Below are 22899 nucleotides of genomic sequence, written 5' to 3'. Positions count from 1 at the left end.
CCATATTCCATATGCATGATAATATGAAAAATAAAATAAAAATTTGCCCCCCTCCCCCCAAATGCCATACTTGATGCAAAAACTTCCCTCCAAAGTCTCCCATCTTTTGTACTGAGCCTTCATTGCCATTTACCAAGAAGTACTAAGTTCATAGACTCCAACAATTTGAATCTGGCTCCCCCTGCCGCTATTGGCTTACATACCTCTTCTCATTTTAGCATAGATGAAATTTTTGTTTATTTTCCACCCCTTGCCATAAGAAGTCACACCTTATCTTTTACAACTTGTTCAACACTGACTTTGGACATTTATGTAAGGACATGAAATAGACATAAAGGTTTGGGAGGGCCGCTTTAACCGTCTTAAATCTCCCAACTAATGAGAGGTGATGAGTTTTACATCTAGATAGCTTCCTTCCGAATCACTCAATTATCATGTCACAAAGGTGTTTAGCCAATTTCCTATACACAATGGAAGACCCAAATAGGTGGAGGGCTGGCTAAACACCTTTGTAACATGATAATTGAGAGATTCGAAAGGAAGCTATCTAGATGTAAAACTCATCACCTCTCTGGAGGGGAAAGATCCAACTACACAATCAAACATAGTCACTTACGATGAAAGCTCTTCTTTAGAAATCCTGGTTCCAAGCATCTCACTTTTCCTTACATTTATCTTCAATCCTGATTCCTGAAAGCAACCCAAAATTTTCCATAGGTTATCCATCTTTGAAATCTCTGCTTCACAAAATAGAATTGTGTCATCCACGAATTGCAAGTGGGATACCCGGCTTCCTTCATGCACTTCTTTGAAACCATGGATGAGTCTCGCTTCTTGCCCTTTAGCCAGCATTCTGCTCAAAGCCTCCACAAATAAAAGCGGGGAGAGAAAATCCCCTTGCCTTATCCCTCTAGATGCTTTAAAGTAACCTTTTGGATAGTCGTTCACCAAGATCGAAAAAGAGGCATAAGAGTAACATTCTCGCATCCAGGTAATCCATTTGTTTCCACACCCTATTCTTCTCAACATTTATTCCCTTCCTTGTGTCTTAAATCTACGCATTCGTGGGCTAGAAAGAAGGGCACTATCTAGAATCTATTTGCTTGCAACAAAGGCTCATTGATTCTCCGAAATAACAGTAATTAACACCAACCAGAATCTGGATGCTAGAATCTTGGTCAAGATTTTGTGTGGGCTACCAATATGACTAATCGGTCTAACATCTTTTAGTGATTCAGCCCATCCTTTTTCAGTACTAGGGTTATGAAAGCAGCCCCCATCCCTTTAAATAATTGCCTTGACGTCGACAATTCCTCCACAAATTCCACCATCTTTTTTTACCATGTTCCAAAAAGTTTGATAGAAAGTCAAAGGGAACCCATCGGACCCTGAGGCCTTGTCTTTGCCCAAGAAGTCGACAGCCCTTTTGATTTCCTCTTGAGTTAACAGCATTTCATGGAACTCCCATTCTGAAGTTGAAAAGTGATCAAATGAGAGGTGATCTAAGAAAGGCCTTAGCCCCTCTTCTTTTGATACTAGGCTCGAATAAAAGTGCACAATAGCTGAGCATGCTTGGTTCTCCTCTTCTAGAGATAACTTAGTGTCTTTTTTTTCTTCCTTTTTTTTTTTTTGTGGCAAGGTCTAAAGATAACTTTGTTAATCACTTTAGTAAAGAAATCAATAGTCCCCTCCTCTTGAAATATCCCATGAGATGGCATCTGGAAGCATCTGCCATAGGATTGCCTCCAAGCCTCTCCTCTTTAGTGTTGTTCGTTTTTTGTCATAAATAACAACGTATTGTGTTTCCACTCTTCGTATATTACCTGTAATCAGGTCATCAGATAAGCTAATTGTATTGTCAATTCATCTGCAAAGGCTGGAATCCGTAGAAATATCCTTTGCATTGGGGACTCTTATTCATTGCCTTGTGGACTGTATCTCATTTTCTTTTTCCTTTTCCTTTTCTCTTTAATAAATTTCAAGTTATTCATCAGAGAGAGAGAGCAAGATCAAATGCAGTTATGTGGTAGAGATCTCTGTTTTGTGCCTATAGTACACCTATTGCAACATCAATGAACAAGCAAGCTTTTCTAGCACATTTCTTTATTTAAAGGGGAAAACAGAATGGACAACAAAAAATTTTACATATCCACTGGAAAGTATTCTAAAGTTCACTAACCGTCTCAGTGTCAGTCCAACATTGCTAACAGGAAGATCAACTGGAGCTGTGGGAGGCTTGGGGATGGCTGCCGACACCGCAGGCAAAGGTCTTATTCTGATTTTGCGCTCATCTATTATTGTCTCACCATTCTCATCCCCTACATCTGCAGGAAGCTTTGACAATGCCACCTCCTCTTCATGCTTATCCCTGGGGAAGTAAAGTGGAAGCAATCTGCATAAAATCAAGAAATGAAACGAGTTAAGGAAAAGAGATAAAAAGTCATATAGTAAACCATCTATATAAACAGTAGTATGCTGACTTAAAAAGAAATCTTTCAATGCTGAGACTTTTTTAAGACATGGCAAAGACAGATAAACAGAACAGGAACCATTTCCATACTTGCTAATGCTGCCACTATCCACAATATGTTCTTCAATGTTATGGAAATGTAGCAGCAGTACCTCTTATATATCTCTGTATCAGATGATGTGGTGGTGCAGAAAACAACAGCAGTGATTTTATCTTTCTGCTTTTCCAGAAACCGCCGAACAGTCCCTGGAAATATCCAAAGAGAGACCAATTGACAAAAGGCAAATGGAACAAAGAAAATGCATATACATATACCGGAGATGCATATCATGCAAAGCACTATCATGACAGAAAAAAAGACAATAAGAATCATAGTAAAAGGCTAGGACTATCTCACTTATTGCCACATGAGCGGCTGGTTCGCGAGGATAATTTTTGGCCTCTGTATATATACAACCAATTGCAATGCTGCATTTGAAAATATCAAACTAAGTTTTCAGTGTTTCTACAAGACATAGGATAAGACATGTATAAAAATCCAAGTATGCAATATATGTAGATATATAACCCAACAACCTTTGAAGTCTGTTCTCAATAAGAAGCTCAAGGCAAGAACGATAGCAGTGACTAAGAGCATTCTCTGCAGCAGTATGATACTTGACCGCATACTTGGGACCCACTGTATGAATAACCCTCCTGACAGAGCATAAGAACCAGAAATATTATGTCTACGGCATACATCTGCATCTGGCAGACTGGAACATAACACATAAAAGGGACATTTAAATAAACAGCATTAAAAAACTGGGCCCAAGTGACTGGATCTAATAAAAGATTGTCAGTGGTTCCTGACTAGGGTTGCCAACGAACCAGGCAAGGCCAAGCAAAATTATCATTTTGAATAGGGCTGGGCCCAACAATGTAAAAGGCATGGCCCTAATAAAGGAAGGCCCCATTTGTCGACTGTCCTACCCCTGCCTCATAGAGGAAGCCCATGATGAAATTTCAGAAGATTCCTCCTACAGCATCAAGGGGGCTGAGAACTCCCTCACAAAAATTCTCAATCCGCCATGAAGAGCCGTGGCCTCTGCCGCACTCAGCTCCTTTTGACTAACAAGGACAGGGACATATTTGACCACCATGCCATTGACACTGTTTCCAAGAGAGGAAACACCATAATTTAGCTTCCACACCTGGCCAGTGGACAAATCCAAGCACTGACAGATTTAGCATATGATATAATTCATGGTGAAAGGGAAAGAGGGAAAAATTGGAAGAAAAAAAAAATGGATAAAAAGGGGGGAGCTGAGTTTCGACCCTTCCCATCTCCTTTATTTATCAACTCCATATTCTATATCGTTCACAACCGAGCTTCTCTTATCTCTATGGTAACTCACAAATAACATACTCTGCAGGTGCACTTAAGAACCAAAACAGACACATGAATAAGGTACTCTGCAGGTGTATCTAAGAACACATGTACACATGCTATTTTCCCACACAGCACTCAACAATTTACCGTTAGCTACTATGATCCACTCTCCAAGAAGATCTATAGCACATCACATTTTATATGTTTGATATCTTTATGACCAAATTCTCATCGAGTTCAGAAAAATATGATTGTTCCTCGCTTTCCGAAGTTCCCAACAATGAGCCAATGGAACCAACCTACTCCAAAATACTCCCTGTTTCTCCAAAAGGGCCCAACCCAGCTTTATAAGACATCACCGAGATTCTCTAGGAAAACCCAGTGCGCACCAAAGATCTTAATCAAGCATCCCAATATACAGTTTTCCATTGAGACATGAAGGAACAGATGGTGCACTAATTCTTCATCCCTTTTGCACACAAGTCATATCGAAGAATTGAGATGTTGATGCATGAGGTGATCAGGACAGAGGATCTTGTCAACCATCACTGTCAAGATAACGGATTCCACTTTTAGAGGCACCAATGTGCCCCCGCACTAACCCGAAAGGACAGTAGACGCCCCCTTTAGTGGTTCATGGAAAAAGGATTTACAGGAGAAAGCACTCGACATCCAGCTCTGCACCTTGTAATCATCTACGTCCCCCACTGTTAGATCAATTGATAGATCCACTGATGGACCAACTGATGACTCCTAACTATTTTGGTGCCAAAAAATATCCCATAATGAGTGGCAAAATTTGAAATCACTTAGATTGATCTGAAAACATTCCCTGATTTTCTTATATGCCATCTTCTTAATGTATGCATAGTGCCAAATCCACAATCCTTCTTCACGGGATTCGGCTAATTAGAAATTTCATACTGTTGTTGGATTCAAAAACTAGTTTCAATTTGAAAGATTTTTGGTGCATGTCACATCCAATAAGTGAGCGAGTGGTATCTCCATCAAGGTGTCAATCTCGAGAAGGCTCTTCCAGATCTCGAGAGTGGTTCCCTCAACTTGAAATCGAAGCTACCCAACAGACAAGAGGTCACAGTTCTCGATCGTCCCTTCGCTCTGAGTCTTCTTCCGATTATTATTGCAATTCCAAGGGAAAGAAAAGCATACCTGGCAGCAGATCTAGAAGCTCTAGAACTTCTGAGGGATCGGGAGATCTAAATGGGGATTTCATCTCTGAATATTCAAGACTTAGAGCGAGAAGCAGCCATAGTAGATACAGTTTTGGAGGCTCCACAACGCAAGCCCTTTCGATAGAAACTCAAAGGAATGTTGGCTCTTCCTCTTCGTCTCATCATCCCAAAAGCAGAACTAGTTGTGACCCCACTGGTAAAGGTAAAGGTATTATTGCCTACTCCCTGGAGCAAATAGGCAAGGAAGATGGATGGATTCCTGCCCACAAGGTAAGAAAAAAAAATGGCCATCGCCCTAAGGTATGATCCATAAGCCACTACGAGAGCTTCCAACCTTCTTTGTTAATCAATTTCCTGAGGAATGGACGGAGATTCACTTTTTTAGGGCTTTTGGGAAATTTGGTAGGGTTCGAGAAGTTGTGATCTCGAGGAACAAACAAACCTCAGTCATTAGGGGTTTTGCGTTTGTGAGGATGGACGATGAAGAAGAGCTTTTCAAAGCAATAGAGGGTTCGAATGGCCAGACCTTCTATGGGAAGGCCATTAGAGTTCAGATTGCACACTACGGGCCCCGAGAGGTCAATAGGGAGCTAACCGGAGTTCTCTTTGGAGGATCAACTAGCAAGAAGACCCCTCCCACGCCCAACTCTGACTCCTTCAGCTCCCCCAAACTTGTCCTCCTGTCCCCCTTCATCCCCCATTCTGGAAAGATCGGAGTCCCTGGATCAATCCGTCTCCTCTTAAGACTTTTAAGGAAGCCCTTTTGGGAGGAAAACCACCCTCCCCTAATCCTCCTCCTTCACCAGTACCGCCTATCCTTCCTGAGAAGCCCATCATTCTGGTCAGCAATCCGGGGAGTTCTAATCCATCAATTTCTCTTCCCAAAGAGGCTATCCCAATTGTGTGGGAGTCGTATAAACATTGTATAGTGGTCTTCATCCATCTTGGATTCTCTATCTAGGATCTCCATCTCCGGTTCTAGTTCTTTTGTAATATTGGCCCAAAGAATATCATTGTGCGATTCCTTAATGATACCGTTGTTTGGGGCTCTCTTCACCCATCAGTCGATTTGGATAAAATCACCTTTACTGGGCTCCTGCATCGGGTGGGACCTGTGGTTTCTATTTGTAGATGGAAAGATTGGTCCCTTTTTGGCCTTTCAGATGCTTGGTTTCGTTTTTATGGTGTACCTCTTGAATTATGGTATTGCGATTTCTTTTGTTCATTAGGTTCTTGCGTTGGGGACTTAGTTTCATTGGACCAGGCTACGGAAAGGTGGGAGGAACTTCGTTGGATGAGGCTCTGCATCCTAGTGAAGAGGTCAAAGGTGATCCAAGAGAAGATCGAGGTTCAAGTAGGAGAATATATTATTCAGATTTTGGTGTTAAAGGAAGACATTCTCCAATCGGAGGGTGAGATAGCATCATTTCTCGAGAAGGAAGGGAGGATCCCTGACTTCTCTCCGGCAGGGGGTTCAAGAATCCAGGAGAAGATCTCGGTTGCCATTGAACAAGGAACATCATTTCAGTGCTCTCCACAAATTGGTTCTCGATACGTGTGTGAAGAGACACCCGATCGTCAAGAACGTGCTGACCTATGCTTGGTTGTGAGGACGCCAAGTCGGCAATTTTCAGAAGACGCAGAGGACAGATATTTCATCCTTGACCCGGACGTTCGATCCTTCGCTAATGCAGGTTTGATAGAAGCCTCCAGAAATTATCACTCATGCACAGATAGCTCATCTAATGTCTATTCATACTCGCACGTGCCAAGAAGCGATCAAGACGGTTGCTTGCCAAGGAGGACAAGTGGAAGATCACAATTCTCTGCCACCAAAAGCGATCGGCACGCCTTCCAATTTTTTGAGTAGAGTGCCCTCCTCCAAATTTTTCACAACACAAGAACGAGACATTCCACTCGAGATATCGAGACAAAATCCATGATTCTTATAGGGATGACAAGCTCTCCTTATTTCGCGAAAATTGCGATAGCTCCATATTTTTAAAGCTTCATCTCTTAAGTCTTGAACGAGATAACATCTTAAGTGTAGCCGCGACAGATAAGCGGCCTCTGCCAGGTTCCTTGCCCACGTGTCAGGATGATATGGCGTGTCTGTCCTTCTTACAAGACGGAAATATCTCCTAGAATCAACTACTCTCAAGGCCCTCAATCCTCTCTCAGAAAGGGTGTTAATCCCAAATCCAAGAAGTTATTCCTTCCTCCCTAATCTCGGATCCTAGGGGGCCCCAGCAGAGGGAAGTCGAATCATCAACATAGGAATAGGATTCATGTTGTGCTCAAGCTCATTCTTCTGCTTCTGGATCTCCATAAGATATTCCTCCATGCTCTCCTCGAAGGAGAGAATCAAAGGAGAGAATATCCATGTTGAAGGATACATGGAGAGGCTACATGATAAGGGTTGGTTTAATCTGCTAGATCCCTCCTCCGCCTTAGCCGATATCGATCTTAGGGGTAGAGGCAGCGTAGAACCTTTTGCTAATAGAGGAGATGATTTCTGGACGCCACCTAGATATGACCATCCCTCCTCGCTTGGATCTAGAGTTGTTTGTCACCTCATCCAGTGCATAGATCCTTCTTCCCTCTCCCCAGCCTCTAAATATTTTCCCTCTTTCCTTTAAGATGGCTTCCAGGAACTTAATGCAGGATTGGCCTCTCAGGCAGAGGACCATGTATCCCAGGTCAGATGGAGATAGATTGGTGAAGCCGTTGCTAGTGCCTCCTATTAGGATCTCTCAAGGACAAACGGATGTTAATTTCCACCCTTGTTTCCTAATTTCCCTATCCCAAGGACAGTTGGACTTATTGGTGGAAACGGTTAAAAAGAAGAGGTGGGTGAAGGATGTTGTTTGCCATGTGGGCAGACTTCTGGGAGTCTATGTTTGGAAATAGAGATGACGATTACTATGATTTGTTTCATTTGATGGCGGAGAAAGGAATTTGAATCCAACAAGGAGACAACCAAAGGACTCCTTCAAGAATGACAAAAAGAAACATGGAATTGATTAGTCTGGGAGTGAAGCATCAAGGGATGAAGCAATCCATTCCTAGAGCTGAGAGGAGGTGAAGGGGTAATTCAACCAGTTTTAAACGAAGATCCTAACCTAGAATGTCGGGGGTCTCAGCTGTCCCATAAGAGCGCAATTGTCAAGAAGTGTTGTAACAATTCTAAGGCAAAAATTATAGTTCTACAGGAAACTAAACTCCCACAAGTCAATAATTCTATCATTAGATCGATTTGGGGCAATCATAGGGTGGACTGGGTTGCATTGGACTCTCAGGGTTCTGCTGGTGTAGTCCTGGTGATGTGGGACTCAAGTTTTTGGAAGAAGGAAGATAACTAGGTAAGAGAGTTTACAGTTAATGTCGTTATTAAAGATATCTCATCGGGTTTTAAATGGCTTTTTTCAGGTGTTTATGGTCCTAGTCGTGCTTCATCGAGGAATGGGTCATGGAATGACCTCTCTCATCCGTGATAGATCTTCCATCCCCTGGTGTATAGGAGGAGACTTCAACGTTACTAGATTTTTGCATGAAAAATCCTCTGGTAACAAGGTCACTTCTAGCATGCGCAAATTTGCAAATTGGGTGTCTAAGCATGATCTGATAGACCTTCCCTTAAGCGCCCCCCCCCCCCGCGACTCTAGCTCTGCTTGACAAATTTCTTGTCACTTCATATTGGTTTGAGCAATTTCCTTATGCTCGGCAGAGGCCACCCAAACTTGTTTTGGATCATAGCCCAATCCTTTGGGAGGTTGACGAGATTAATTGGCGGCCCAAACCTTTTAGATTTGAGAGGGCTTGGTTACAAGTCGAAAACTTTCATTCTATGGTCCAGGACTGTTGGGCTTCTTTCATCGTTACAGGAAGACCTAGTTTGTTTTATTTAAGAAGTTGCAATTGCTTAGAGCTAAACTAAAATCTTGGCACATGACTTCTTTGGTTATAAGGAAAAGGAGATGCACAATATTCTTTCAACTTTACAGAGTTTGGACATTAAGGAGGAATACCAACCCCTGTATGTGGATGATAAAGCCCTTAGAGATAAGTTATCTGTGGATTACAATGCTCAGATTAAGGAGAAAGAGATAAAGTGGTGCCAACTCTCCAAAGCATTATGGCTAAAAGAGGGGGATAAAAACACAAAATATTTCCACGAGATTGCCAGCACAAGAGCTAGGGTTAACTCTATATCCTCAATTGTCGTCAACGATAAAATTATTTCGGATAAAGATGGTATATCCAAGGAAGTAGTTAATTTTTTTACCTCCTTAATAAAGATCATGTTGTTCGTCCTCGGCCTGATAATCTGGAATTTTCTATCCTCTCGAATGGGAATGCGGCCTTCTTGGAATCAGATATCTCCAAGAAGAAATTAGAGAGGTCGCTCTCTCTGGAAAAGGAGAAGTCCCCTAGACCCAATGGTTTTCCGATTTTTTTTATTTCAATCATTCTAGTCCATGGTTAGCGACGACTTATTCTTATTTATTGATGACTTCTTCTGATGGGGACATCAGAAGACCTACTCGGGTGTATCAGAAATAGATACGACCACTCACATCAACGCAACTTTCTCTGTGGATGGGAGACGAATTCCAAATGGGGCCCACTGGGCCATTTCGAAGACCCCACATGCATTGGACGTGCATCAGGAAAACCCCACCTTGAGATGATGCATGTGGGTTGCTTAAGAGATCATTTTAGTCGTACGATTTATATTTCATGTTGATCCGATCATTAGATCTTGTCGATCAGGCCATTGGGTCACCAGATCTGTCAAATTTGGGCCCCTTGGACTATGATATTGCTTTCTTTATGTTTTTTGTTATTTTTAGGAGTTATTTGATGGTTCAGATTGATAATAAATGTTTTAGTTTTCTTATTTTGGATTATGGGCCACTTCGCTTAAGTGAGTGGCATAGTTGTAATTATGCTAGATTTTAATTCCGAAATTTTAATTATAAAAGCATAGGAGGGTAGAGTTTCAACAATAGTGGTGTTATTGAGAAGAAAGAAAAAAGAGAAGCTCTCTTATGTGAAGGAAAATTTCCTCTTATTTTTCTAAGTTTTTTATTTTTTTTTTTTAAAAAAAAAACCCTCCCTTCCAATTAAACTGTGGAAGGGTAGAAGCTTGTTTGGTAGTGGATTCCAAGGTACATCCTTCCTCTTCCTCTTCTTCAAAAGGAATTCTTCGTCTTACATTCTTCCTCTCTCTTCTTCAAAAGGTATTCTTCTTCTTCTCTTGTCTTCTTCTTTTCATTTTCCATTACAATATTCTAAACCTTATATCTTTAATTTACTTTTTTTTTTCAATTTCTAAAACCCTAATTCCAAAATCCCCAATTCTCATGAACCGTAATTTTACTAATTGCAGAATTTCCCCTTCCTAACCCTAATCATAAAACCTACAAATTTGTCCATTGAGTGTGGAACGTGCCTATGCTCAATTGGAAGTTCTATCCTTCTATCAGTCCTAGTTTTAATTTATTTATGTGATTTCTTAGCATGTGAGCATGTAATTTAAGTTAAATCAGATTTTATTTCCAATTGTTTACTCTTAATTACTTGGTAGGTTAGCATCTTTTATTAATTGAATTATTTTATGGACTCTTCCATAATCTCCACATTGCATGTTAGCATTAAATCATGTGTCCTGCATCATCTTTAGGACGAGATATATTCCAAAGGAGCTTGAGAACATGTTTATTGTTCTTATTCCTAAAGTTGTAGGAGCGGTTGATGAGGACATCACTTCATATACACATTTGCGTACGTATCAGAGGAGGCGAGCCACACTGATTTCCCTGTGGCTAGGCGAGTACCCGTGATCGTGTTGAAGACCCCACGTGCATGTGCGAGCATCTGGAAGCAGTGTTTAAATTATCGGCGATATTATCGAATTATCGCCGATAATTTCGGTATCGCTAGAGTTGCGACACCGAAACTCCCTTTTTTCGTTTCTCTTCCTAATATCGCCGATTTTTCGGCGATTTTATCGATTTTTTGCGAAAAGTCCAGTTATCACTCAGTGTTCGCAATATCGGCCGATAATGTCGGTATCGCAGTCCAACGATACGAAACACGTCGGAAGAAATATTCCGAAAATTTTGGAGAGAGAGAGAGAGAGAGAGAGGGGGGGAAACTTTCAATAGGGTGGATTTCCGCACCTGTAGAATAGATTACCCTGATTGGAAGCTGTATTTGGTGGGCCATTTGAATCGAAGCTCGCCATTCGTAGGTTACCGTAAAGAAAATCTCGATTCCTTTTCTTCTTTCTTCTATTAGATTGTTAACGGAATTGATTTAGGAAGAAAATGAGAAAAAAAATAAAAAAATCCAGAGAAATCCGGAGATTTGGGGAAGAATCCAGGGTTTCAGGGTCTCTCGGATGAAAAATGGGTTCGGAGCCCTTTTTTATCGGGTGCGGATGTGCTACTGACGGGTTGAGTAGCGAACTCGCTACTGAAGTGACGTCACCAAGTTCTGTGGGTCCCACCATGATGTATGTTTTGTATCCACACCGTCCATCCATTTTGAGAGACCATTTTAGGTCATGAGCCAAAGAATGATTCAGATCCAAATCTCTAGTGGACCCCACCACAGAAAAAGTGGAGAGAGTGACGCTCACCATTAAAAATTTCTAATGGCCATAAAAGTTTTCAATGAAGTTGATATTTGTGTTTTACCTTATTTAATGTTTATGTTAACTTATGAACAGATTAGATCTCAAATAAACATTACGGTGGACCTTAGGAAGGTTTCAATGGTAGGTGTAACTCACGCCACTGTTTTCCGTGGTGGGGTCCATTATAGTTTTGGATCGGCCTAATTCTTTTGATCATGCCTTAAAATGTTCTCTCCAAATGGATGGACGGTGTGGATACAACACATACATCATGATAGGATCCACATAACTTGGTGACGTCACTTTAGTAGCGAGTCTCGCTACTCAACCTGTCATATAGCTAATCCGCGTCCTTTTTCATCGGGCACGGCTACATGAGGCACGTATGCATCCTTTCACACGTGTAGTGGGCCTCCAATCTGAACTGTTCATGTGATGTGGCATCCCATGAAACTCCCAGGAACCAAATTTTACCCTGATCTAAAACTCTGGTGGGCCATAACAAAGAATGATGCAAATCAAGGGAGAAAATTGTTTTCTTTTATAATGGCCCACTGAAGTCTTAGATGAAAGCAAAAGTTGAACCATAGAAGTTTCATGGAGTGCTGCATCACGTAAACCGTTCAGATTTTGGACTCGCATCACATTTGATGAGTTCTCAGAAAGTTCTCAAGTAACTCTGCTGCTGGGAAAATCTGCGTTGGCGCGGATCAGGAGCGTAGAGATGGATGGTCTGTCAGGGCTCTGTAAGGCCCACCATGATATATTTGTTTTATCTACACCGTCCATCCATTTTGATATGTTATTCTAGGGAATGAGCCCAAAATGTAGCCAGATACGAGGCTCAAGTGGTCCACACCACAGGAAGTTGTGGTGAGAATGATATCCACCGTTGAAGCTTTCCTGTGGCCCATCATGATGTTTATTTTCCATCCAATTTGTTCATAAGGTCTAATAGACCTGGATGAAGGGAAAACATAAATATTTGCTTGCTCCAAAACTTATGTAGCCCCCGTAATTTTTTAAATGGTTGTCATTCAATGATCACTTTTTCATGTGGTGTGGTCCACCTAAGATTTGGATTCATTTCATTTTTTGGCCCATACCATAAAATGATTTGTCAAAATGAGTTAACGGTGTAGATACCAAATCATTTTACTTATTATCCAAAAAATAAGTACATTCAATTATCAAGTGGACCATACCAAAGGAAAAAGTGGTGATTGACAATTAATGGGCCACGCAAGTTCTAGATCAATCATATATTTGTTTTTTTCTTTGAGTTCATTTACTTTTACGTGTCTTAATTAATGTATGCCAGCTGCATTTGTAATATATAAAGTCATTTTTGTTGCTATTAAAGTGATTTTTTATGGCATCGCATGCTTTTTGGGTCCCATTAAATGAAAACTTATTATGTAATGTATTCTTTTTGCAATTTTTTATTCCTAAATATGTAAATATGTGTATTTAGCCATGTCTTGAAGTTTCACTAAAAAATTCCATCATTTTCCCCAAGTTTCCCCCCTTTTCCCTGCATTTCCGGTTATCAGCGATATTATCGGCAATAAAGATATTATATCTTTATCTCTAGCCAGCGAAACTTGTAGCGATACCGACAACTCGAACACTGGATCCATGCATCGGTCCTACATCAAGTTCAAATCAAGGACTTCCGCCCCATCAGCCTGTTAGGTACCACTTAAAAGATCTTAGCGAAAATCTCAAGTCAAAGACTCTGGAAGGTAATTCCCTCAATTATCTCCAATTTTCAAAGTGCTTTTGTAGTAAGTAGACAAATTTTGGATTCGGTTTTGATTGCTAATGAATGCCTAGATTCTTGCTTTAGGGCTAATAGAGTTGGGGTAGCATGTAAATTGGACTTGGAGAAAGCCTATGACCATGCTGATTGGTCTTTTTTAGACTACATGTTGAACTGTTTGGGATTTGGTTTGAAATGGAGGCATTAGATGTTATGTTGCATTTCATCAGCTTCCTTCTCGATTTTAATTAATGGATCGCCTTTCGGTTTCTTTAGGTCTTCAAATGGTCTTCGCCAAGGCGATCCTCTTTCCCCGCTCCTATTCATCATCTTATCAGAGGCTTTAAGTAAAATGTTGTCGCGTGATCAGGAAGCTGGTCTTTTCAAAGGATTCCAGGTGGGAAATTTACAAACCCCCATCACTCATCTCCAATTTGCAGATGATACCTTTCTCTTTTGCGAGATGGAAGATCAAATGGTTGACTTTCTTAGCATGTTTATCTGCTGATTTGAGGTAATCTCTGGTCAAAAGGTTAATAGATCTAAAAGTAAGCACATTCCCAACGATAGAGCTATCCAGTTGGCTAATTTATTCGGCTACAAATTGGGTTCTCTACCTTCTACTTACCTAGGTCTCCCTTTATGTGTGGGCAAACCCCCTCTCTCTATTTTGGACAAGATTCTGGAAAGAATCCAAGGCAGGTTGAATGCCTGGAAAGGTAAGATTGTCCCTCAGGGGGAGAATCACTATTCTCAAAGCCTATCTCTCTAATCTCCCAGTTTATTTCACGTCCCTTTTTAGTTGTCTAGTGTCGGTTCTCAATAGAAAACACAACATGAGGAGAGAATTCCTTTGGTGGGGGGGGATCTGAGGAGAGGAAATTTCATTTGTTAAATTGGAAAGAAGTATGTTCTCCCATCTCCCAGGGTGGAGCGGGTATTAAAAAGTTGGATTTGGTCAACAAATCCTTGTTGGAGAAGTGGATTTGGAGATTTATTCAGGAAAATGATAGTATTTGAAGATCTATCTTGGTGGCTAAATATGGGATTTCTACTTCTGGCTGGTGGTTGAAACAATCTTCTGTTTATCGGATGTCCTACCCTTGTAAGAATTACAATAAATTCTTGCAAGGGTAAGTGTGTGAGGTTCTGGACTGACCCTTGGGTCCTTAAGACCTCTCTTGCAGAGGCCTTTCCGGACCTTGCCGGTCTTGCTCCGGATTCGAACATCTTGGTGGCTGATTGTTTGTCTTTCCAAGGAGAGGAGGTGACCTGGATCCCTCCCTTGAGAAGGGACCTAAAGGATTTTGAATAAGAGTCTTTGACCCTTGGTCATCTGCAAGGTGTGAAGATGGATAGGGAGTAGCAAGACAACGTGATCTGGAGGGTGACCTCTTTGAATGTCTTCTCAATCTGATCGTTATATGTTGATCTTGACAAGGTTGGTTCCCCAAATGTCAAGGCTCCCACATCTGAGATCTGGAGTACGGTGCTCCTCCGAAAGTCGCGGCGTTCAGTTGGCTAGTAGGCAGGAAGAGAATTCTCATTGTTGATGATCTCCAAAAGCACGAGATGATCCTTCTGAATGCCTATCTCATGTGCTTTATGCAGGCAAAGTCCATAGATCACCTCTTCCTTCATTGCGCCTTCTCGTCCTCCATCTGGAATGAGGTGTTTTTGCTTGCGTTAGTTCAGTGGGTTATGTCGCGCTCGGTCGAAGAGTTTATGGCCTAGGACGCTAAAGATGGGGGAAAGCTTGGGAGAAAAAGTGGTGTGTTGCATTGCTTGCGGTGCTTTGGTCAATTTGGGTAGAAAGGAACGATTGATGCTTCCGAAACAAGTGAAACTCTGAGGCTGGGGTCTTCTTGAGGATTACTCAGTTTTTAAGGGTTTAGGCTCCATGATTTGGGGATGATCAGTTTCCAGTGGTGGCACTGGCTGTTGTTGTACCCTTAGCTTTCTAGGTTCTTAGGTTTTTAGGTTTTTCTGTTTGTCTTTTCTTTTTTTTGTTGTCTTTTGTTGCAGAAGTTTTAGGGGTGTCGTTTTGTTTTTTCGAGTTGTATTTCTTGTTTCTTGTTTGCGTTTTCTTACTTTCAATAATAGTTCACCTTTCAAAAAAAAAAAAAGGATCCATCTCACGACATAGTTTTGAAGTTTCAAACATCAGGCAGGGTGTTCGAAAACGGTTACGTTTCAGCCGTTACGGTAACGGTTGTGACCGTTACGCGTTACAAGGTCGTAATGGCCACCCCCTCTTTTTTGTGCCCGTAACAGTCGTTACGGTACCATAAAAGCTGTTACGGGCCTAAAGAAAATAAGAAAAAGAGGGGAAAAAAAAAAAAAAAACATACCTTTTTTTTTCCTTTCTTTACTTCTTCTTCTTCTTCTTCTCAGGCTGCGGCTGCGGCCCCGGCCCTGCTGCAGCTACCCCTCTCATTTTCTTCTTCTCCTTCTTCTTCTTCTTCTCAGACTACGACTGCGGCCCTGCTACAGCTACTCCTCTCGTTTTCTCATTCTCTTTCGTTTTCCCTTTCTTTCCCTCTCTTTTTCTTCTTCTCTCTCATTTTCCCTTTTTTTCCCTCTCATTTTTTCTTTTTCCCTCTCATTTCTCTCTCCCTCTCTCTCGGTCTGGAAAAAAAAAAATGAACGGGTGCATGGCTATAACGCAGCCAAGCACCTTTTTTTTTAAGTGGTTTGCGGCGCACACCGCTTAGTGCACTTGCACTATTTTAGTGCATGCGGCCCACCTTGAATTATGTATTATATTATATATCCATGCCACCCATCAGTTTTTCCTGATCATTTCAAGGTATGGTTTTTACAGTCACGCAACTTATTTCATCAGTAGTCTGTAGCGCATGCCGCTTAGTGCACTTGCATTGTTTTAGTGCATGTGGCCCACCTTGATTTATGTATTGTATTATATATCCATGCCACCCATCAGTTTTTCCTGATCATTTCAAGGCATGGTCCCAAAAATGAAGCAGATCCAGATCTCAAGTGGACTGCACAATAGGATTAAATGCCCACTGTGCACTTGCATTGTTTTAGTGCATGCGGCCCACCTTGATTTATGTGTTGTATGATGTATCCATGCTACCCATCAGTTTTTCCTGATCATTTCAAGGCATGGTCCCTAAAATGATGCAAATCCAGATCTCAAGTGGACCGCACAATAGGATTGAATGCCCACTATTAAAAACTTATTATGGCCCACTGTAATGTTTATTTACCATCGAAACTACTGATAAGGTTGCGTGGACCTGGATCAAGGAAAACAAAAGTCTCAGCTTAAAAATAAAAAAAATAAAATAATAATAATAATAATAAAAGTTTTAATTGTGGGTATTCAATCCCTACTGTGTAGTCCACCAAAGATTTGGATTTGCCTCATTTTTTGGACCATGCCCTAAAATGAGTTGGCAAAAAGGATTGACAACATGGATATACAACAAATGCATCAAGGATTCAAGGTGGGTCCTATGTTCAGGGTGTCATTCACTAGCGGTCCACCTAAGGTTTAAATCTGGCTATTTTTTTTTGGATCATGCTTTAAAATGAGCTGGCAAAATAGACTGACGACACAGATATACAAATACATTAAGGTGGACCCCAATTTCAAGGCCTCACCCACTAGTGGTCCACCTTAGATATGGATTTACCTCATTTTTGGACCATGCCTTAAAATGATTTGATAAAATGGATGGATGTCATTGATATACAATACATACATTGTGGTGGGCCCTATGTGCATGGCCATAAAAATTGTCCATGAGGCATACATTAACTCAAAATTAATAAATTAAATTATGGCACTATTGTTGCCATGTCACAATTCCAAAATTAAATTATTTAAATGATTTTCACTGTTAATTTGCAAACACTTGTTTTTCTGAAATAGGATCATTTAATATTTTTCATTCTTCACTGTTCAATAAATATCCACCAATCCATTAGTGAGATAAATGCCAATAGATTGCATGAACTTAACATTGATTTGGGGCATCAAATGGTCCACCAAATCAGCTCTGAATCAACAACACTATTTACTTGAATATAATTTCAAATTTTTTCTTAAGATTTATTGGGAAAAATTATATTAATTTGTTGGATATATGAATTATATAATTGGACATAAAAGTCCCTAGATTGTATGTTGAAATAAAATGCACACAAGTCACAAGGTATGCAATACACCAATACCTACGAATATGAGATATTTTGGTATTAGATTCATTCTAATTAATTCATATTGATATTATATAGTTAGATCATTAAATATAAAAGATCTATAGCCAATACTAGGTTGTCAGGTTCATAAATTCATTAGGTAGTCCGATACAACTTCTCACCAAAGAGTGGACCGTTACACCACCATAAACATGTTCCAAATTATAAATGAATGCATATTTGGAATTTTTAGAATATTCCGGATTTAATGGACATTTTTCCATAATTTTTTGACAAAAAAAAATTGCACCGTTACGGGACCCGTATCGGCCAATACGGGGTGTATCCGTATTAGGTAACGGTGGGCACCGTTACGCCCACCGATACCGATACGGAATACCTTGACATCACGCTATGCATTCAAAGAACCACAAAGGCCACCCAACCATGTTTAGAGACCACAAATGCAACTAACTTAAGAGTTCATGCACACTATAGTCATATCAACTCCAGGTTTACAATTCGGAGATACAACAAGGCATCTAAGGGGTTAATTTACTGCTAACAGAAATTACAGAGGGATTCAATTCATCATGAAGAAACAGAACAGATTTACTATTAAGATCTTGAATTAGATATCGACTTAACCTCAATGCAAAATCAATGCTCTCATATGCACATAAAAGATGACATCTGGAAATAGACAAATGTCTGGATTCAGCAAGATTTTTTAATTAGCAATGCAACCAGTAAGAAATCATAGGTAAAATTATTAGCAAAATGGTTCTTGTTCAAAAAAATTAACAAAAGTCGTTCATGTGTTGCAAAATAAGACTCAAACACCAACCGAGCCGGAAGATCATATGCATTTGTAACTTTCGCCATTCCAGTTCGACATCCACCCTGCAAAGCAATGCAACATACCAAATCGTTCAATGCAACAAAGCCAAGGTTTGCTTAACCCATAAAAGTAAAGCAACAAATAAAAACATAGCTACTGAATTACCATGACCACACCCAGCTTACCAGCATTGCACACTCTTCTGCAAGACCAGGTCCAGCAGCAGCATGCAAACCAGGGCTACTGTGTGCTTCATCCAAATTCTGTGAAGCAAGCATCAAAGGATTTAGTCCCAGATAATCATTACTCGTCTGTGTAATATAAGCTATCAAGACAAGTAAATGAAGGAGCGCAAAAGGTCTCAACATATGCTAGTAGAGTCTCAACATATGCTAGTAGAGAAGGAAACAAACATAACCACAGTATCACATATCAGTTCCAACAAGAATATCACTGTCCTGCCAATTCCCAGCTGTTTATAACAAGATTAGCATTTCCCTGCCAATTCCCTGCTATTTCCAAACAACAGACGAACATTCCATTAGTTTCAAACACCCTATTTGGAAGAGATGGCTCACCTCATTTGTGGAGTTAACCACAGCATCAACCTCAAGATTCCAAGGGTTGCCACGCCAGAGATATATCCTTGAATTGATATCATGATCAACAGGAAACCTCGACACCACCCCATCAACACCACCCTCAGCTCCAGATATAGATGTCAGAGGATCTGAGAAATATGGGTTGGGGAAGGAAGGATCCTCACCCTCGTACACGGAAGAGGACCGCTGTTCCACATCAATCCAACGAGGCACTTGATCAAGCTTCACCACATAATCTCCACTGTCTGTAGGTAAACCGCCCCGGGTGGCAGATGTAGCCACGCTCCGGTACATCTTTCCAACCCCAAAATATTTTCCTTTCTAAGAAAGCAAACCAGAAAAGATGAAATACCCTAGAATTCGTTCTATCAAAATGAACCTTGGATCAACAGTCTGATCACCAGCTGCCAAACCCAAATCAATTCCACAATTCTCCTGGTAAACTCAAAACCCTAAATAACAACTTCAGATTAAAAAATTTCATGCAATCGCCACCAAGAGAGCACCTTCCACCACCCTGCAACAAAACGATTCTCTATAGCCCTACTCTTCAGCTCCCTTCAAACATAACAATTTAATCCTCGAATTTCACTAGTCCCAAGTTACAACAAACCCATGAAACCATCAAATTCCGCTATTCCCTTAGGAATCGCTTGGATGCCTGTAAATTCTGTGAGTAGGAAGTGACTTATAGGTGGTGTTTTGGGGGAGAAATTCACGAGGCTGGGTGAGAGAGGAAGGGGAAACGCACTTTGTGCTTTCTTGTACTGTGACCGATCGAATGTGCGGCCGGCCCACCAGATGGACGATGCAGAAAGAGATGTACGTAGGTTTGGAGAACGAGAATCCGGCGATTTCAGGAGAAAATGAAGGCGTGTTTGGGGCACGGCATTGGGAATGATTAGGTGGGATGGGATTCAAAAAACATAATTATTAACCATGGCAGGGATAGGGATTGTCCCCTGTTGCATGGTATAAGCTTATTTCCATGCTTTGTTGGTAATACGGTGGTACATTGAATGGATATACCCATCATCATTTGAAATTATTGAGAATAACATACATGTGTTATATTTAAACTGTTCATTTGTTTTGTAAAACCTCATTTTATGACATGGGCTTAAAAATGAGGCAGATCCAAAACTTATGTGGCCCCAAAGAAGTTTTCAACGGTAAGTATCCAATACCTGTTGCTTTCTATGGTGGGGTCCACTTGAGCTTTAGATTTGTTTGATTTTTTGGTCCATTCTCTAAAATGATCTTAAAAAATGGGTGGACGGTGTGGATATAGCCCACACATCATGGTAGGACATACACAACTTGCTAATATCGAGTGAAATTGGCACAAAACCCAATGCAATTCCATCTTGTCTAATTGAGAAATTTATGACTGTACGACCCATTTATAGCCTATTTACCCGACGAAGCCCACCTCATTTTACCTTACCAGAATAAGCCCCAACTGTATGGATGACTTGCCAAAGGTCGAAAATGCCCCTGCTTTTTCCTTCAAGCGGATCGGCAGGTGCTCGAAGACGAGCGCTGACGCTCCTCGAACTCCAAGTTGTATGAACAGTTCAAAAGAAATCAAAGTTACATGGCCCCATAGTTATGTATTTGTTATATCCACAACGTTCATCCATATTTCGAGATCATTTCCAAGCATTATCAACAAAAAAAAAAAAAAAAAAATCATATCCAAAGATCAACTGGACCACACCACAGAGAGCAGCAGAAAATTGATTTTCACCGTTGAAACTTTTGTAGGGCCCACCATAACATTTATTTTCCATCCAATCTATTCATAAGGTCACAAAGACCTAGATAAAGAGGGAAAACAAATTTCATAATGATCCAAAACTTATGTGACCCCTAAAAGGGTTTCAATGGTAGACGTTCAAAGCGGAATGGTAAATTCATTTGCTATGGTCAGACTTATTGCCACAGATTATAACCGTAGTCATAGATACACTAATCCGTAGCCATAAAAGTCTATCCGAGGTGGGCTCGCTAAACTAGCGGCCCCCGCGCCAGTTGTTGGCCTGTCCAGCGAGGCCACGCCCACCTGGTGTAACGCCCCGTGTTTTCAAGACCCGAGTATATGACTCGTTTCCCAAAAACACGAGTGTTAACCTTAAAGGATGGTCAAATTCGAGTATTTTTTTCAACTATCAAAGTAAGCAGATGAGCGTAGAGTGGACAATCAACATAAGAGAAATTTCATTATCATTCAAATATACAAGCAGCCCATAATGACTTATACAAACCAATGTCTCAACATTAACGATTACAAGGTTTGTGTACATAAGAAATAACAGAAAGCATATAAATGTAAGTTGCATGACCACGCAGCTCGTCTTAGCAATAGGGTCGTGCGTCCATGGCACCTGCACAACTCCTCATCAAGTCTAATCATATACATCATCTAGGCCACCTGTTCTACCTATACGGTTGTATATTTAATGGATGAGTGGCCAGCTCAGTGTAAATTTCCCTCAAGATTACACACCGCCGCATTAGGTAAGCATAGGTATAAAACAACAAAGCAATCAAAACAATACATGATGCAATCTTTTTAAATGCATGGATGCACATCGGCCTAGGGATGCACATCCAGCCGGACTTGGGCTCGTCACCCATGCAAATCATCGACCTGGGAAAATCATACAGTCGAACAGGGGTCGATAGTCGGTGGTCTGGGAACTAGTAAAACGATACCCCGAAGATCCTAAGGGCACGTGCTACGGCATCCAGATTAGCCACCCGTCATCACCAACATGCTATGGATACATGATTAGCCAAATCATTATTGGTCCAGTTACAATCAGCCAATTTAGGTAAGCTCAAGGTCACTACGGGGAGCTCAGAGCCCAGCGTAGGCCGACAGCTCTGGCATAGTGTCCCATTACCATCATCCCCGGCTCATGAGGCTACCACCTTAGGATGTTTAATGGAAAACCGTCGACTAGTGGTCAATCATATTACAACATTTGGGGCTTGCCATCACATGGTTGCACAGTATAAAAACATCAAGCCCATATAGGAAAAATACCAAGACAAGGACACATACAGCGATATAAAAGTAAGACACATAAGACAATTATCAAAATAAGCCACGTAGGGCGAGTATCAAAATCATGCGATAAAAGACCATCCTTGAAAACTGTTGGACACAATGACCCTGAATGGTAAGCCCACATCACTGGTTAATTTAAACCACCATTCAATAACCACTAAGCCGAAGGTCCATTATTATCACAACCAGTCGGGTTACATCCCAAGTATGGGTGTACACATATAGGCGAAGGTTTCCCACTGGTGTACCAATTCAAGTTCCATAAGCAATCCACAAATAATCCACAAGCATGAATAAATATGCAGGATAAACATTAACCATGTAATATAGCAATTTAATTCCAACAATTAACACATGTGACCATGAAATGGATATATTAATTATAAGTTAAAATAAAAACTATAACTTAAGTTAATGGGAAAATGAAAAGCTCAAGGGGAAGAATCATCACCTTATACTTTGAACTGCCTACCAGTGTTGCTAAAGAATACGCGCTTCCTTAGAACCAATCCCTATAAATCAAGAACGTTTACGATTAGATCCAAGTTCTGCATACCATCCAGGGTTTAAGATCATCGCCTAGGGTTGGAGTTATCTATCTTAGGGTTTTGGTATAAAATTAGGATTTTACCTCAAAGTTTAGTTTGATGCTTAGATTCTAAGATTTGAATCCTAGGTTATTATAAATATTATTATCATACAATGGACCAAATAATAATCGCAATAGGAGTATTAATCCATCAAATGGTAATTCACAAGTTTATATTTAA

At 40.6% G+C, this 22899-nt stretch overlaps 1 protein-coding gene across 5 annotated transcripts in view; it reads right to left on the bottom strand.

The window, feature by feature from the left end:
* LOC131235424 (uncharacterized) overlaps positions 1-19953 on the bottom strand; it is a 102836-nt gene extending 82883 nt beyond the window's left edge. For 3 of the 5 annotated variants that reach the window (XM_058232611.1, XM_058232609.1, XM_058232610.1), the window contains exons 1-7: positions 19030-19951; positions 18637-18714; positions 18458-18513; positions 3047-3166; positions 2868-2938; positions 2623-2716; positions 2180-2392 (exon numbers count right to left, since the gene is read on the bottom strand). In XM_058232611.1, coding sequence (XP_058088594.1) covers positions 2180-2392; positions 2623-2716; positions 2868-2938; positions 3047-3166; positions 18458-18513; positions 18637-18714; positions 19030-19347 — 950 coding nt within the window. In that variant the 5' untranslated portion in view covers positions 19348-19951. Of the gene's footprint in view, positions 1-2179; positions 2393-2622; positions 2717-2867; positions 2939-3046; positions 3167-18457; positions 18514-18636; positions 18715-19029 lie in introns of all 5 variants that reach the window. The other 2 variants (XM_058232608.1, XM_058232612.1) reach the window with 1 other exon arrangement.
* Positions 19954-22899: the final 2946 nt, after the last annotated feature.

This window comes from Magnolia sinica, chromosome 19, assembly GCF_029962835.1.
Source record: "Magnolia sinica isolate HGM2019 chromosome 19, MsV1, whole genome shotgun sequence".
In the NCBI taxonomy this organism is placed as follows: Eukaryota; Viridiplantae; Streptophyta; class Magnoliopsida; order Magnoliales; family Magnoliaceae; genus Magnolia; species Magnolia sinica.
The sequence above is the reverse complement of the archived record's forward strand: the minus strand, read 5'-3'. Positions and strand labels throughout refer to the sequence as shown.